The sequence below is a fragment of the Aulonocara sp. 'chitande type north' Nkhata Bay genome, linkage group LG3 (assembly GCF_057382095.1).
Source record: "Aulonocara sp. 'chitande type north' Nkhata Bay isolate Kocher_YH1m ecotype deep benthic linkage group LG3, A_spYH_male_GT1.1, whole genome shotgun sequence".
Taxonomy (NCBI): domain Eukaryota; kingdom Metazoa; phylum Chordata; class Actinopteri; order Cichliformes; family Cichlidae; genus Aulonocara; species Aulonocara sp. 'chitande type north' Nkhata Bay.
The window spans coordinates 55,423,516-55,442,644 of record NC_141346.1 but is presented as its reverse complement, the minus strand read 5'-3'; the positions used below and the strand labels follow the sequence as shown (position 1 = coordinate 55,442,644).

Sequence of the window (19,129 nt, the reverse complement as noted above, 5' to 3'; positions counted from 1 at the left end):
CCCCTAAATGGAGCAGCTGGAATAAGAAGAAGACTTTTTGAGTACCAAGTCTCTCTTACAATGCCTTTAGTATCGTCTAATTTGGCTACAAATGGACTACTTGATGTATTAGGGCAGGGGTGTCCAACTCCAGTCCTGGAGAGTGACTGTCCTGCAGCTTTTAGATGAATCCTTGTTCTGACACAAATCTTCTAAAAAAAGGTACTAAAACATGAAAACCTTTATGATGACAGTCTTATTTCACAGCTTGCAGCAATCCTAGCGAATACCCCTGTCAGTCACGTGTTTCATAACTGAGTAAACAGTTAAAGTGCATAGAATGACACACACTTGTTTAAAGTAGCTTGTAAGCAAAAACATGTTCCTTGAATCATTTTTTGAGCTTCAATAGGAAATATTATTTTGGACCTTATGTTGTCTTTTTATGCCAATAAAAGTAGAACAGTGCTGTTTCAACAGGAAATCTGGATTGTCCATAATAAATGAAACATTCAAGACCACAGTCCTTCCTCTAAAGTCCCAACTTTCTTCACCTTCATTCCCACTTAACCAAATCATTCACGCACCCTTGTATTGTACAGTAATTATGGTACAAGGTGTTGGTTTACAACACTCAAAGCTACTTAGCACTGACTACCATTGGCCAAATGGGCAGTTTCAGCTTTATAGTTACACAATCAAAACCCATCCAAGTACATCAACTGCTTTTATTAGATTAGAGCAAACCGCCAGCCATTATCACACACATTCACACACACACCTGTCATTTCATTCCAGAAGCAGTTTTGGTGGGGAAAAATACCAAACTTGTAGGCTGTGTGATTGTTTTTCATTGCGGTGTCACTGTGTCTGTCGTCAGCTGAGAGAGCAAACCTGCTCCAGGTACAAACTAAAGGCTCAGTTTCTGTTTTCTGCTGTATACATCTTAGACTTTGTTTGTGTGTGTACATGTTTAAACAAGAGTGTGTACTTCCAGATAATTTCCAGCTAACTTCTCCACACCCTGCTGATCATGCAAAATAAAATATTTTTCAACTGAAACTTTGGCTTTACCCCGACACGCCTTGCTTGTGAGGATAAAGCCTTGCGTGCATGACACCCTGCTTGCATGTACTTTTCTTTAACAGCAGCCCCTGGATTTGCGTTTTAAGTGACTGAATACTTTTTTTCCCTCTAATGTCCGAACCAAGACGGGTACATTAAAAAGATAGGACAGTTACTTCATAAAGAGAATAAAAAGTAGACAAAGCTATCTATATTTTGAGCACCAAATGCAAAAGGTTAAACAGGTTTGATGTGCATTATTCTACCGTATGTGGTCCAGAATTCAGAGTGTCCTTTTAGCAGAAAGATAACAAATGGAAGGCAGATAGCGGTGACAAAGAAAGAATGATTGTATGACAGCCTTGAACTCTCTGGCTATGAACTCTCACATTTTCCCTCTCTCCTGCTCTCTTCCAGCTGTGTGCAGTTGTGGACATGTATTCATTGCAGGAAGAATGTTTGAGGAAATGGGAAACGTTTTCCAGATGGTTGGGCTCATGGCCCTGCTCAGCTGCAGCAGTGTGAAAATGATCTGACTGCTACCCATACATATGCCAAAAACATGTGGAAACGTGCATAACATACATGTAATAGAGGCGTGGGCAGTTAATTTTCCCAAAGGGCCACATGAGAAACTGAAAGTGTTGGCACTGCACCAATAAATTAAAATCAGTTCTGCTCAGTAGTATTTTTATTTCTTCATTAAGTGCTACTTATTAGAGTAGATGTTACAATCAGACAATGAAAAACAAAACAGACATAGTTAAAAAAAACTAATTAATCAAAATTCCAAAAACCATTTGTGAACAAAAAATTGCATGTTTCTGCAAAACGTCATAGACTTTCAACTTTATACAAAGTGCTATTGCTAATGTTATTGTTGTTTAATTACTCCATTTGTAGTGTTTTTTGTATTCAGTGAAAAGAATCCTCTTTTTTTTTTTTACTTGAAAAAGTGAATTAACACTTTGAGAAAAGTTTACTTGTTATTGTGATTTTTGGGGAAATCACAAAGCTGGGATGACTGCTCCATCCCTGGATGTGTAATGCTTGCTAAGAAATCCTTGTTGCTTACGCAGCTTTGCTAGCAATAGTTCACATGTGCACATTTACTTTGGCTCAGTTAAGTTTTTGTTTTACTCTGCATGTTTAGTCACATAATGGTGGTTAAAATTAAAGTTTATAAACAGAACAATGTGCTCTCCCCAACTAATCACATTTACCTCTGATATCAGTAAAAAAAAACAACAACAACAAAACCAACTTTGAAATCCATGTCTTGTTAAAAGTTTTACATTCTGCAATTATATTTCATTTTTTAATGTCAGGTGACATCTTGCAGGGCTAGGAAACTCAGATCTTACATAAACATAATAAAACTGATAAAACTGTATCATGATGTAGACCTCTCTGCTTTGAATCATACTTGTTATTAATCTCTGTCTCTCTTCCACAGCATGTCTTTAATTCTATCTTCCTTCTCTCACCTCAACTGGTCGAAGCAGATGGCCCCGCCCCTCCCTGAGCCTGGTTCTGCTGGAGGTTTCTTCCTGTTAAAAGGAAGTTTTTCCTTCCCACTATCGCCAAAGTGCTTGCTTATAGGGGGTCATATGATTGGTGGGTTTTTCTCTCTATGCATTATTGTTTTTTCTCAAAGTGTTAATCCACTTATAATATAAAGCACCTTAAAGGTGACTGTTGTTGTTATTTGGCGCTGTATAAATAAAATTGAATTGAATTGAATGATTTCCCACAAAAAAAAGAGTCAGTCATTAAGCCCTTCTTTGATGGGGAGTTTGGTGGGTGAAAGGTGGAAAAACTGCATGATGTATATTTATTTATTTCCCATTAACAAAGACTGTATGGTATAATGTGCTATACATGGCCACGTTGCAGGACCAATCAGATAGTGAGGTTTCCTCCACCATCCTTTACATCCATCTCCATCTACTAAGCCCCGCATCCATATTCTGCTTGTTTTGTAAGCATCGCACCCCAAACTTTAAATGTTATTTTACAGTGTATTTGTTGCTTATTACCAACAAATTTCAATAAATGGTAGAAAGAGTATGACCTTTTGTTTAAAGTGCTTAATATTACTTACTCTTACAATTATAATTTGTCTGATGATGTTTCATAAGCAAAACAAATGCTTATATGTTCACTTTTTAGGGGAAAATCACTGCTAACTTTGGAGAAGAAAGTTAGCAGTGATTGGTGCCTTTTGGTAATGGCTTGTGTTTTGGTTTCATATCAGAAGAGCATAAAAAAAATTACAGGTCGAATGAATGAGGGGGTCACACATGAGTATGTGTAAAACAAGAATGAGTTCCTAGAATATACTGTCTATCCATTCTCAGACTATTTCAGTGAGATTCATTTGTAAGTGTTGCACTTGTGAAATGTTGCAGAAATGATTATGTGCTGAATAAAAACAGAAAACAGTGCAATCATTGCTCACTTTCTCATTGCTTTCCTATCCCACATTGCTAGCTGCTGTCATGAGTGTATTTTGTGTTTGGGTTTCAAAAATCTTCCAAATAATTGCTTTAATTGGTTCAGCCTGTTTCAGTGGTGCAAATTCCAACAGTACAGCAAGAGTCGCATTTAATATTTTTATTAAGACTATCCCCACGCTATCATGTGATCTACTAAGGTCAAATGACCCAAGAACTGAGTTAAAGCGTCTGGGAAGGGATCTCAAAACTTGATTTTAGATGGCAGACAGTTGGTGTCGTAAGCCACCACTTCTGTTCAAAGATGATTGTTCACAGTGGACATAGATGCCTTCTTTCACTCCTCTTTCAAACCATCTGTCTTCTCTGTCCAAAATGTGGACATTGGCATCCTCGAAAAAGTGACCTTTGTCCTTTAGATGCAGATGGGAGTCGAGTCTCGTCCTATAGAGATGGCTTTTCTATGTCATGCCATACCTTCTTTACACTCTTTCATCAAGTAATTTAATCAGAATGTTTCTAAATCTTTAGTATGGTTTAAGATTTCTTTGTTTATCTTAATGTTTCAATAAGTTTTATACAGATCTAGATCCTCTCAGGACATTGGTAAGACCCCAGAGAGCTGTTTTCTGGTCCGAACCACTTGTGTTTAGAGAACAGACTGCCTGCTTACCATCTTAAGTAACCAGCAGACCTCTGTCTTTTTCCTTCTCTCCCTCTCTTTGTCTTTCTCTCCAGGCTGTGAAATATTCATGAAAGAGGGAGGTGATGAGGTGGTGGAGGTGAAGTGTGTAGGGATGAAGGGAAGACGATGCTCTAGCCTCGATTAAGTATTTACACCACCCCTGACCATCTGGACGGAGGCAGAAACACAGAGAGAACAAAGAGACAGAAGGGAAAGAAATAAAATGTTCTGAATTAATCTAAAATAAATAAAGTTGAAGTGAGGGGAGGATGAGTTAAAGAAGGAAAGAGAAGGACAAGGGAAATGAAACACGCTGTCTTGATTAAGCCCAAAAGCGTGTGTTTCTACTTTGTGGCTCTCTCATGGTTTAGTTTGGGGAAATGTGATCTGGACCCCAGGGAGAGCTAATCATCAACACATTTGTAATGGTGGAATGACTGTGTGTGTGTGTAAGGTTGCACACACACACACACACACACACACACACACACACACACACACACACACACACACACACACACACACACACACACACACACACACACACACACACACACACACTCCGCTTCTGAAACAAACTGATTAAGGAGGCATCAAAGTGGGAAGTGAGCTAGAGCTGTGATGCTACCCCTGGACTAAAAAAGCCTCAAAGCAACAACTTCAAAACACTGAGTCAAATTAAAGCAGATACACAATTAGCTGTATGGATTTATCGCTGGTTTCACTGCCTCTGTACTCTCTACTTGCCTCTCTATGTTACTGTTCACTGCTTTGATCAGCCACAACTTTAAAACCACCTGCTTGCATATCCAACAATACGAGCAGATGCTTCAGCACCTGTAGGATTTCCAATTCTTGCAAGACTTTCCCTGCTTATTCCAGGGCATTGACAGAGTGTATAAAAAAGATGGCTTCAGCCCATCTTGACATTACTGTTAGTCACAAGGTAGCTGTTTAAATTTATAGAAGTCCATAATTTGCTTCACTAACTTTGTCTCTAAACTGGTCACCCTGAGCTGTCCTTCTGATATACTCTTTTATAATCCTCTCCATCATGTTCACTCCTAGTGGAAATCTTAATATCTTCAGCGCTGCCACCTCGCTACAATTCACAATGTCATCTATGAACCTCATAGACCACAGAGACTTCAGCCTGACCTCATCTGTTTATCTGCCAATCACCACTGCAAGCAGGAAGCAGCTCAGAGGTGTAATTGCACTCCCACCTTGAATCATTGCTACCGCACACCTCAAGACAGTGTTGCTGTCCTCTAGGTGTCTCCATCAACAGTCTTAAACCAAAAACATTGCATCTGTATTGTTCTGTAGTGCATGAAGCTATAATGCTGCTCACTGACTGTCACTACTCTTCTTAACCTTGCTTTCTCATAGCTTCATCATATGGCTCATCATTGTTATCCCTCTTTTACTTACAACACCACTGCACATCACTCTTGTTCTTAAGAACTGGCAGCAATACACTCCGTCTGCATTCCTCATGCATTCTTCTATTTCCTTTTCACTCCCCGATATTGTGTTAAAATGTGGTCAAAGAATCCATCGCCCTCTGTCCTAGACATCCCCATTCTTTCCAGCTCTGTAGCCAAGCTGACAAAGAGTCAGGGTTGTGTTTAACCATACCTTGTAATGACATCATGAATTTCATTACAAATAAAATTTGTTAATGTTTTAATCTTATCTTTTATCTTACCTTCATGATGAATCTATCACCATTATCTATCACAGGCCTTCAAGGTGTCAGTAATTAAACTATTACTTAAAAAGCCATCACTGTAGCTGTGAAGCTAATTATAGGCTAATCTCCATTTGTCTTTTATCTTAAAAATTTTTGTAACACTAACTGTAAAACAGCTAACTGATCATTTGCAAAGGTTAGTAAGGTAGTTTACTATAAGGTTGTTTATTAGCTCCTCTTACTTTTCTTTAAAGAGTACTGGAAACCACATACATTATAATATACTCTTAGAAGTGAAAATGAATAAAAAGAGAAACAAAGAAATCCATACACATCTATAATATTACACAAAAAAAATTAATTTTGGCTGAACTGATGTTTTCCATATTTATTTATTAATTTTAAAATTGAACATCATCTATTAAAACTGGCTCTGTGGTTATAGTTGATAAGACAGTTGTGCATATCTGACAACTGAGCAGTACATGATGCACATGCTGTCAGCAGTTGTGTTTGTGAAACCATGGTGTGCTTGATGTACTGTACATAGAAGTGCCAGGCTGTCAGACGATCTATTCATCCATAATGAAACAGTGAAGCCCCCCAGCACGATGGCTACCAGCCCTCTTCGCCTCTTCAAAAGATGTGTGAAGATGGCATGAATTATAAATACCCCCTCCACTCTAACACCAAAACCGTGTTTATGGGAGTGTGTGATGAGCATAGGAGGACATGGATTACATATTGGTATCCTGGGTTAGATCATTTTAGAGTAATGGATGAGAAAGTGAAAATGTGATCAACATGGGTTTTTAAAGTGCAATTAAATATTTATTTTAGGAAATAAAGTAGTAAAAGTTTAGTTGGGGCTAAATATATTTTAAAGCAAAACTGAGGGTAAAATGCTTGCATTTGACTAGTGTGAGCTGCAGTCCCATAAGCAGTAGCTCTAAGAGGTGAAGCTTTAAACAGCCAGTGTTTGAACCAGTGTGCAACAAGAGCAATTGTAGTATGTATCCTCCTTTTATTTGTTTTTGTATAAACATGAATTCACTCATAATCTGACCAAAATATCACATTGTAACACATACTCGCCACCAGATCGCAAACAGAGGACAGACTCTGCCCAACATGTGAAGTTCTACGTATCATCTAAAAATAAGAAACACTTGCACGGAGTATTCAAAGCCAAAAAAGTGAAGTGCACATCTGCTCCTTCAGTGTGAGGATCAAAAAGGTTTACTGAGTTTTTCATGGCTCCACTCAGAGCAACACAGAGTCTAAAGATGAGTTCTGTCAGCCTGCAGTCGTCACGTTGTTTGGTAATGCACTGGCAAAATCCTCACATCTTTGCCTAATCTCCAAGCGCCTTTCTTTCTGTTTGCTCTGAAGCTCTACCTGATGTAAAAAATAAATAAATGAATAAATAAATAAATAATACATGGTAGAAGACCTTACATATCCTGTTTTGGTGTCCTTGAGCAAGACTGAGTGGGAATATATCGTGGGTTTATGTATTGCCTTGCATTCTCTACACTGTCCGCCATTGTCAAACGCTTTAGAGACCAGGACTGAAAAATATTAAAAGCTGAGTGATGGAGTAGAATTTTTTTTACATTATATAGGGTCATCGGTGCTTCCAGTAGCTAGCTATTTAATTCATGTTCATATCTTGAAATTAACGCACTAAACGTTTTGATTTGCGCCTGACTCCAAAGTGTTGTGGTTTCCACATTTGCCTTATAAGCAACAATCCATGGGTGAGTCCTGGGAAGAAACACAAATTCTTTTAGGGTTACAACAGGAAGGACATCCAGTGTAAAAAACAACATATAAATATAAAGATAAATATAAGGAATAAGACAAAGAAAAATAAGGATTTTTGTTAAACTACAAGATTACCACTTGTTTATCTGTTTGATTAAAAGAAAACAGTCTTGACTGTTAGAGAAAAACTGCAAGGCAGCTCAATGTGTGCAGTTAGCCAATGGCTTAGAGGCCTTTCCCATGTTTTCTCCAAGGTAACCACATCACGACATGTTTATGCCTTTGTTTTGGTAAGTCACGGTTACTCACGGATGATCTTTAGCATTCAGTGTACCAGGCTAGTCTCACAGAAACATTTGAACATATGTTTTCAATTCAAGATTCAAGGCTCTTTACTGTCATTATGTAAGCACATATTAAGGCAATATAGCAATTCAGGCATCTTATACATCACTTTGTTTACCTGGAGAACAAGTCCCAGGTCTGTCACACAATGCCTTGTCACTCTGATATACACCTAACCAAGTAGTTTTGGTGACTAAAATTAACCGATCAGTAACAAAAACAGTAGCAAGTTGAATACAATGGGCACAAATCTAGCTTTGTGTCCACTGTCAAACCACTTTCGTGGATCAAAGACTTGACTTCAAGTTCCATCACACCAGACATCTCCATAATTAAAATGTCTGCCTTTCTGTGCAACAGGATTGAATGTGGATGTCATTCTTGATTTTTGTCAGCTGTCCCCCAAATCCAATTAAAAGCGTCTCAAAAAGTCAGTAAGCAGCGCTTGAGTTTAGGTCATTTTGTTAAACTGCTTTTTCTGACAGTCAAACAGTTATTCCTATATGAAAACGGTAAGTGTGTGAAGTGTCGGGGTCAAGCATTCAAGGCCATCATAGTACAATTAATCACTGTTACTAGTAAATACAGCAGAATCTTAATGCTAACTTTGGTCCTTTTTTTAAGAGTATACATGAATCATACTGACTAATTTGTATCCAAGATTGTTGGGTCAGTCATAAATATTAAGTGAAAGTGTTCCACTAGGTACCAGTATATTTTGCTTATAGTCACAAGAAAAGCCTACTCAGGCGATAATACGACCTCAGTTCATTAACTCATCTGTCCTGGAAATTCTTTTCTCCTCTCACTGTTGTTAACTTTACCCCCGTGTGAAACCTGGCTTCTAGATGAACACCACCTGACAGGGTAAGACGGCAAACCCATTCATCCTCCCCCATATTTCTCATTTGATCCTACAGCCTTGGGACTTCAAAGCCTATAGGCCGTAGAAATGTGGTTGTCTATGCACCATCCCAAACTAACAGCTACAAAGGATTTGAGTTACACCCCACAGATAATGCCTAACAAGACACGGTCAGATAGCTGTATGGATACTGCTAATTTCATGGAAATTCCTGTTTTTGGACAGTGATGGCAGCAGGCAGGAGGCCAGCTTCTCCTCTCTCTAAATTCAGTGTGAACTGGATCTAAACTGGCAGTGATTTGGAGGATTTTTTCTTTCTTGAATGAGCTGTCCAGTAGAGAGTCCCCAGCATTATTCATACAGTGCAACAATTAAATCATCAACAGGGGAAGGGGAAAAATATGTACATTATTCATATCAGTCCTCCAGGGGGACAAACAGTCAGAGCTAATGAGAGGCTGAAGCTTTGAAGTCATGGAGTCCTCGGTGAGGTGAATGGCATGAATTAAGTACAATCATCAGACACATTTTGCTCTATATGAATATCTTCTAGATGTCTAATTTTAGCTAATATTTTGTCTGTGTTCTAAGTTTTTATTAGGAAATTTGAATATAATTAAGTCCCTCTACCCCATTATCTACAAGGTCAGGCTCAGTTCCATTTCAGCACTCAGAAAGCTGTGGGAGAGGAAGTAAATTTAGTTGAAGGTTAATATTCTATGGGAATATATGTTTGCAAACAAGATGTACTTGTTGTCAAGTGGTGTGGAATGGATACATTGTATTTTCCACTGTTCAAATGTGAGAGAAGTGAGAAGGGTTTTTGGTGAGCAAGTGCTTTGCTAAATAGAGGAAGCAGTGCCAGCCAGACTTGACCCCTTTCCCTGGCACTGCTGTTGCCAGCCATCCTGCCCTGTGCCATGCTGATATGCTATCTGCCCAAACAGATGCCTGCTCTGGCCTCACAGCGCCACTCTCCGGTCCACCACTTTAGTTGTAGCTGCCTGCTGATGTTTTGTCCGCCCTAGCGCTCTGTTTCACCCTTGTCTCACCCATGTCTCCTTGAAGAGGCACAGCGGAGAGATAACTAGACCAGTGCTGACCTTCCTGTTCAAGGGAAGCGATTTGCTGATGAAAGGTCTGCACGACAGTGGGGCCAGACATGACATAAAGACATCCAGCAAGAGCACACATGGTGTCTAAACGATCAGCTTACCGCCACAGTGAGCTTTCCAGGACCTTGGTGGAGTCAGCGTGGTAGTACTTGGTTAGGATAAGGATGACCTGCAAAAACACATGGTGGAGAGAGAGACATTTAGACAGTTATTTAGAGAACTTTTTAGTTAGTGAAATTAGAGCTAAGTTTTAGGTAGCTGCGATTAGACTTACAAGCAGCTGCCCAAAACCTCAACATGATGACAAGGCGAGGCTTTATCTGCACTACTTCAAGTCACTAAGGTGGACTTAGTGATTCTAGTTTTTTGTACTAGTAATGTTCGTCGTGACTAATAAACTAGCTGTTTAAAGGGGAAAAAATCTGATCTGAGCATAATCAAACAGATTAGGTTAAAGCTATTTGAAACTATTAATTACACTCATCTATAATCAATATAGATCACTTTCCACAAGCTATAACACTGCAAACAGCAACCACACCCCGTATCACATTAGTTAGCATTAGCTAGCAGTGTGGCCGACCTTAGCAGTGCTTTCACCTGCAGTCTTTGTTTCCTGAATGATAATGTCCATACCTTCATGCAGACTGTGGTTACACATGGTTTTGATTGCATGGTTATACGTGGGATTATTCTGACACCAGTGACATACATCATTTTTTTTACATCAAAGCAATGCAGAACCAGGCCTCTAATCGCATCAGTTTACTTTTCTTCACACTCATTTATAACTTGTCAGAGAGAGAGGGAGAGAGAGGCACAGTTGTATTTCAGGCTGCAGGTGGCAGGTTTGTGGCAAGTGGCATCACAATATCTTTGACCCAACGGGTAACTTCTACATGAACAAAATAAGAATAATGCATTTAATACACTAACAGGGTAACTAGGAATTTTAGCCTTTAGATTTGTGTGGTTAAATGGCAGTTATGAGACAATGATCATGTTATGGAGAAACGCAAAAGTAAAGCAATGAGTAAAGTGTAAAACAAATTGCTTTCTCCTGAGAGCAATTGAGGAATGTATTGCATTATTATTAAGAAACGTTTTCTGTGTAATTTGTGCAATACATTACCTACATTTTGAGTAATGATCCCAATACTGACCACAGCAAAGAGCAGAAATAATAGTAATGGATTGCATTTATATAGCACTTTTCGAGACCCTCAAAGTGCTTTACGATTCCACTATTCATTCACTCTCACACTGGTGGAGGCAGCTACAGTTGCAGCCACAGCTGCCCTGGGGCAGACTGACAGAAGCGAGGCTGCCATATCGCACCATCAGCCCATCTCCAGTAGGTGGTAGGTGAAGTGTCTTGCCCAAGGACACGATGACCAAGAGAGACAGAGCCGGGGATTGAACCGGCAACCTTCCGGTTACAAGATGAACTAACCAACCCTCTGAACCACCCTCGTCTGACCTTCAACATACAAATATTTAACCACACAGCATGCAATTCATTTGCATAAATGTAATTCAATTCAATTCTATTTATACAGCACCAAACCACAACAACAGTCACCTCAAGGCGACCTCACAATAATACACCCCAACAATCACATTACTCCATATGAGCAAGCACTTTGGCGACAGTGGGAAGGAACTTCCTTTTAACAGGAAGAAACTTTTAGCAGAACCAGGCTCATGGAGGGGCAGCCATCTGCCACGACTGGTTGGGGTGAGAGAAGGAAGACGGGACAAAAGACATGCTGTGGAAGGGAGCGAGAGATTAATAACAAGTGTGATTCAATGCAGAGAGGTCTATTAACACAGAGTGAGTGAGAAAGGTAACTGGAAAAAAATACTCATGCGAATGCTCCAGCAGCCTACACCTATTGTACCTCAGGGTCACCTGAATCTAATGCCTTTGATATGCTGCTTAGTGGTGGTGACTTAGAGTAACTGAGAACCCGATGAGAATTGATAAGGAATCAAATCCATAAAAGACATCAGTATTGGAACTGCTAAATTCGTAATAATTCCCATCCCAAATTATATCGTGTGTAATTTTCTCCCTTGTTTTTTGTCACTTTTGTATTGAGGCTCAAACACTCTTTGAGGGAATGTTTTTAATCCATACTTATATTTGAAAGCACCGCTGGTCAGTCAATACAACTGCATAAATGTGACGAATGAGTGGCCACTATTGAAACTAATCTCTCATATTCCTTATTTCAAGCATATGCAACCGCAGGGGAACTCCATCTGCACTGCTGCTGATTTTTATGCTGAGTTCTGCTTGAAGCTGCTTGGAGAAACTATTACCCTGAACAAATAATAGCATTGCTTGCCACTTTGCTTCCAAAGAGAGCAAATACAAAGCTTTTCTCCTCCCCTCCTTCGTGCACGTATGAATTAGCTTAAGCAGATTTTTGGGAGGGATGATTTGAAGATGAAATGTTTATTTTAAGTTAAATATAGATTTATTTTGGGCTTAGGGGACAGTTATACTATGGTTCTGATATTTCTCATAAAATAAAAAAAAAAGATTAATATATATATAATATATATAATATAAATTAATATATTACTCATATGGCCAAGACATTTTGATCCAGGGCATAATCTGTGTGTGTCTGCACTGGATCAGAGATGCTTGTCTTTCATATTTTTTAGAACTCCTGTTCTTGACATCAAAGTCTACTGGGATTTGTGTTGCCATGGCAAGAGTACCAGTGGGTCAGGGATCACAGGAGGGCCTGGAGTTGTGATTGACAGGCTGGCTTACATTTCGAGGAGCAAGTGAAAATCCCAAGCGTGTCCTTAGGCAGAGGGGACTTGATTGGCCAAGGGGTCCAACCCACAGTCAGCTGCCAACAGCAATTCGTGAATGTGGCTGCTCTCAGAGAATCAAGCTGCAAACTGTACGACAGACTTTCCTGATACATCTTAATGTAGAAAGAAAGCACAGTCTGTATCACCATATTTTCTGTGGTGACCATACATAATTTTGGGTTTTATTTTCAGGTTGAAGGTCCTTGAATTTTTAAAAAACAATGACTGAAAAGACTGGGTGGCCTCTAAAAAATGAAGCAAGTACAGGAGGCAAGCATCTGGTTGATTTCTTAGTCAGATAGGATGAAAGCAGTACTGTCTTGCTTGGCTGACTTAATAAGATGCTTGGCTGCAGGCCAACCATTTTATCAAATATATTTTCATCCCTGTCAGAACATTTAGCCTCATAAAATACCCTCTAGCATAAAGTAATGCCCAGAGCTTTCATAATGCCCTCTTGTGTCAGGAACCTCTAGCATTTAGGCTATGGTTAATAAAAAAGAAACACTGAAAATTTTAAAAGTCCTTCCTCTGAGGCATGGCAGGTGTTTAACTGTGTCTTGAAAGACTTTTCGTTGGTTGGTTTAGCTGTGGAGCTCCACAGCTGGGGAGAAACAGAAGCTTTGACTGTTCTACACCAATTTCCACAATGCAGACTGCCATCAAAGCCTCTCAGTGGAATCTTGAGGTGCTTGGCTCAAAGCAACCCAAACTCACGAGTCTCAACCCCAGTGGGGCTTGGCTTCCAAAGATGTTGATGGATTCCAGAAAACTGGAACAGAGGACATCTCCTTGAGCTGCAGGCTGCTTCCTGGGACTGATAACAACCCTGGTAGCAGCTTCGGTGTCAACGCCCAAGCTGCTTTCTGACTTTCACAAAAACTTTCTTTCCTGATGAGGGATCAGCATCCATATCTGACTGAGCATTCGTGTGGCCCTCTGAGTCACACAGCATGTAGCAAGTGTTCTCCAATTGCTCGTTGGCCTACTGTGACTCAAGCGGTGTCTCTGGAAACAGGCTGTCCGCCTCTGCACAGCTGTCCTTGTCCTAATGAGACACTGGTGCAAAGCTTCACACTCTTACTATGCAGGCAGATAGTCCCTTGACACAAGGATTAGATCTATCGTGCAGTACACTTAGTACTTTTGCTCCCCAAGCCATTCTTGCGTTTTTTTTAATCATTCACGTTCAAGCCTCCGGCTCAAGCCTTTGTTTTTATTGTAATATTGATTAACTTTTTTATATTGTTCATTAGATTGCTGAGAATCAAGCTGAAAGCTCGGCCCAGAATCTAAGTTGTCATGGATACACATCCTAAGATGCAGCAGGCACGTTTGTGGGCACCATACAAAAAGGTACTTTTACCTCTGCTTTATTTTATATCGTCTCTTATCATGTCACTATCACTATATTGATTTGCAATACTGGAGATACAGCAGAACAGCTTAACAATACATAAAAGCACAGCGAATTGGTTTCGTGGTTCAGCCAAGCGTTGCAGCGTATTCTGTCAATACATGCAGAACAGACATCATCTCCCAGAGCTAAGTTGGAAAAGCAGATCCTCATGAAAATGCATACCTCTACAGCCTTTTGGATTCTTGCTCACACACAAAATACATTTTGCCTGCGGCTTCTGAGTAAGCCCTGTCTACATTATACATCTATAATTATAGCTTACTAAGAGTGGTACACATCAATTCCATCCACTGTCATGTGCATGAAAAGGAGAAGTGAAAAGAAAAACATCTTAACATCAGACCTGTTAGTCTTAGGTTTTCATCATTCATCCACATGGCCGTGCCAACAAAATATTCCGTTTCTTGATCCCCCTGTAGTGTCAGTCCTCAAGGCCCACATTCTGTTCAATTGGAAAATGATTTTTCTTTGGGGATGAAGTGGACAGGGCAAGGATGTATTTGGCTATAAATCACTACTGGCAGGAGGCAGGGAGAGCGTTTATTTGGCAGTAGCGTAGCTAGCCACATTGACAAAACTGCAGAACAACACAGGAGCCAGATGCTTGTATTGCCTCTAGTGTATGGAGCAGTATGATGACTATGACTACACTTGGCAGATACAGCGCATTGGACTAAAGGGCAAAATTGGCAAGGGCTAAGAATCCAACCAGAGCAGTATGAAAAAAAATCCTCGTCTTTTTAGAAAATACAGCACAATGCCTGCCAGTTGTAATTCTATTCAAATAAATCACAGAATCATTGTAAGAATCAACAAGTACTATAAAACACGTCAAGCTAAAATGAGCTGGGAGCCTATTTTCTTCATGAGTAATGACAGAAACGTGCCTCTGCATCCTCGACTTAATTCCATAATTAATTCCAAGGAAGTTTGGGGTGACCTCTGCAACCTACTGAAAGAAGCATTCCACTCTCGTAACCATTTTGTAATACCAGAACTACAGTGATCCACTACAGACAGTTTGTGTGGTTTTTTGTTTGTAAGCTAGCAGACAATGAGATAATAGCCTTTATTGGGAAAAAGTCAACAGGGTGGTCAAGACCCCGGGATGACTCCATGCAAAACAAGAGCTACAAGAGCCCCCATTGAGAGTCAAGCTCATAGCCGAGCTGACCGTGAACTCCAGCTTGACAGCTGCTGTTTGTCCATGCGACATTCCCATCACTATGTGACAGTAGAGTGTTATCAATCAGCTATTGAGGACAAAGTGGGAGAAAATGTTTAAGGCAAAAAAGGACTGAGGGGAAATAAAGAAAGACAGACTCTGGAGCTCAGGAGAAAGAATGCACTCATTCATTTTTAAAGTGAAAACAGTGAAATACAAGTGCTCCCTCTAAGTGTGCGACACCCCCCTCCCCACCTCATCCCTTCGGGGCGCTTCACATTTTCCAGAAACGGACCACACGCATAAACAATTCATCACAGTCTGGAATAAAAGGGAGGAACTCATATTTTAAAACACCCCCCCCCCCCCCACACACACACAGATGCATAATATGTTAACTTCACTTAAATTTCATTGAGGTTATTAGTAAAGTGGAGAATCAAACAGGATGACCTAATCATTATGACAGAGTTACAGGGACGTCTGAAGCAGGAAATTATAGTTGCACACTTTAGATTTTCCTAATTTTTGGATGATTCTGAATAACATTCAAGGCGAATGTTAGAGAGATGAAATGATTCCCCACTAGTCTTCCAAAGCATCTGGACCCAATGTTCAAGCACAGGTCAATCAGGACTGGACTAGCTCATTATAATACCCTGTCAAAGAAAACCCTAATCTTAGCCCAAATCCTAATCCCTAATTTATCCAATACAGGACATATGCCAGCTAGACTGTGACTTAATAAGCTTAGACTTGTATATTAACAAGAGATTAATTCTACTGTGGCAGTTGACACATAACATTGTCGTTCTGTGCTTCATCAGCACTAGCAAATAACATTGTAGCTTAACAACAATATCCTGGCATTTCCCAAACAAATTTGGGAAATAAATTCACAGACTCAGGCCTTTGTAGTCGACTGTCATCTAGCTAATCACTCAGATGTTCTGAGATGCACTTCTATATACTGGCAAAGTGTTGCCAGCCTCTCTGCCATAATAACAGAGACAAAGAATGTGAGTGTCCTTATAACTCTGGATAGTTCTATTACTCTGTTGGTAATTTCGGGGAAAATACCCTATAAGTGAAAGTCAGTTTGACAACCTACTTTTACACTCGGGTCAAAATTTAAGTAGGACATTTCATTGGCTTTACCATATCCTCTCCAACATGCTCTTCTATAGGATAAAGTGCTTCATTCATCCAAATACTTGCCCATTAGCCCCTTCCTTGATATTCAGCAGAACTAATAGGAGTGAGTGGGTACATCAGGCAGAAACTGTTTTTGACTTAGACCTCAGACACTTTTTATCTGAGGCCAGCCAGTGCCCCCCTCACTCGTTACCATTTTAAAAGTAGTCTGAGATTGCCTCCATCCATTAATCGGCTCAGGTGGAGGAGAAGAGGGGAGGGCAATTACATGGACCTTTGCTTCTGCTTTCCTTGTGCTCTGTCCACACAAAAGACTTTTGCTGATTTTACTCTAACAACTTGGCCCACTCAGGTGGAGTGGGAGCGCATCTGGAGGCCAGATGAACCGTGGGAGACAGTCGTGCAACTAATTTGATGTTGTTATTCTCGTCTCCTCTAGATACGCTATGTGAAATGTTTTGAATGGTTAAAGAGGTTTGTGAAATTGTCTCTTATTCTTCAACTCCTTTATAATTATTGGTCATGTTTCAGAAATCACAATAATGGACCACCTCTACTATTAAAATGTGAAAAAGGCATTTTAAGAAAAGCATCTACTGAAGCAGAGAAGAAAACTTTACAGAGAGCTCCAGTTTAACAGAAATATTCTGGACACTGCAAAATGAAAAGGGCATGGCATTTACTTTGTCACTTGATTTTAGTTGTGGACTTATACAGATGCATTTGCTAATACAGGAAGCAGCTGCAGTACTTTTGTTTTTTTTTTAATTCACCATCTATAGAGTTTCAAAATGCACTCAAAGTGACACTTCTAAAAAAACCTACTAGTTTCTCTCAGTTTTCTTTTCTTTCAGAGACCACGTTTCCTGAATCTTACTACCAACGATTAGGGTTTTGTCTCTGTAAAATAATAGCAAATTCAGTCAAACTTGTCCTTGATTTGCTTCATGTTGGATCTGAGAGTCATTTGTATATATCTTTTGGAATCAAAATCTTTTCATCACTTTACTTTCTCTTTCTACCTGTTCACCCATCATTTGGCATTTTCTTCTCTTTGATGTCTATTTTTTGTGGTTTCCATCTTCCCTTTTTGATCTCTAGTCTTGCTTAAGTCTCTGCAGTTTTCTTCTTCTTTTTAAGCCTCCTCCTCTTCCATATTTGAACAATTGCTATAATTGGGCGCTGATCAAATTGGCAGCCTGTTATCCAAGGAAGAGACTGGAACAGTTTAGGGTTGGCGATGTTCACACAAATGCACGTGCGCATCCTGCCCCAATTCTCTTAAATTATGGGGTGTACGCACAATAGTGGCTATCTTTGGTAACACATATTACTGTAATTCCACTGCAATCTCAAGAGGGTATCATCAAGACACATTTTAAAAATATATTCCCAAACAACAATTATTTGTCCATTCAAATAAATATTTCTGCACATGGAATTGTGAAAATAATGTTGCCAGTTAAGAACCTAAAAGACTGACTGACTGTGCTATCCCACAACTAATTGGAGCTAACAGCACAGAGTGAGCCCAGTTCCTTAGATGTGTGATAATCCACTGTTGGGAGCCCAAGGCCTTTGGGACTGAGACAGAAAGTAGCGGGGGTGGGAGAAGAAACGATAAGAGAAGTATAGGATATAGTGGGTGAAGGGAAGATAAAAGAAAATGGCACAAAACCAAAAGACAAAGAAAAGAGCTGAAAAGGGAAAACTGTTGAGAATGGGTAAGTAGGAAAAAGGGCATCACATGAAGCAAGAAAAGACAAGGTTTAGAGTCAGAGAACAACAAGATGGAGAGAAAGGGAACAGACTCACAATGGGTAGCACAGGGAAAAAAGGCTAAAGGGGCATTAGAAATAAAATAGGACACTGTCATTGGTTGTCTGAGGGCTCTAATGGTGACAGTAAGTGATGAAGCTGAGGGACTGAGATGAGCTTTCTGGCCCTAAAATCTGTTCAACAATTTGAGCAAGTTACTGGGGACGATGTGATTGGGACCAAGAACCTAGCTTAACTTGTCTCTAGGTAGTCAGCCCCTGTCCTGAAAGGTAAAACCAACTGGCCTCATCTAGCTGTGTACTGTCAATCTCTAAGGCAAGCAAAGAAACAAGAAGCTGGACATGTTCTCAGGCTTTTACTAACTACTAAGGATGGGAATAGTAGAAAATTCCTAAATTCCCAGTAGTTCAACTCCTTGGAACCGTTAGTCTGCTCGCCCATTGCTTCCACCACAGCTGATTTCAGTTTGGGTGCAGGAAAATGAAAATAGTGGCACAGTCGGTAGCATAGATATGGATTACTTTCATTTTTTTTTACTGTACAAAAGGATGAGATGAAGTGCAGCACAGACTCATGGACAGAAACAACTGCTTTATGCTGCTAATACTATTTAGGTATTAGTTTTTTTTTTTTTTTTATCAATTCCCATCCTTACTAACTACCAAATAAGTATTAACACCTTTTATGTCTTCTGTTTTCTCTAATCTGATCCAGCATGGAAAAGGTCCTTTCTTTATTTCTGTATTTAGATTCAGACTGCAGCGTCACAAGTAGGTGTTTGTGTACAATAGCATCATGCTCT

The 19,129-nt window shown here is 39.8% G+C and overlaps 1 protein-coding gene across 4 annotated transcripts in view; it reads right to left on the bottom strand.

The window, feature by feature from the left end:
* The window catches only part of LOC147336236 (VPS10 domain-containing receptor SorCS2-like), a 358,303-nt gene that overhangs the window by 256,228 nt on the left and 82,946 nt on the right, over nt 1-19,129 (bottom strand). For all 4 annotated transcript variants that reach the window (XM_086285297.1, XM_086285293.1, XM_086285294.1 and 1 more), the window contains exon 2: nt 10,075-10,142. In XM_086285297.1, coding sequence (XP_086141423.1) covers nt 10,075-10,142 — 68 coding nt within the window. The remainder of the gene's footprint in view (nt 1-10,074; nt 10,143-19,129) is intronic.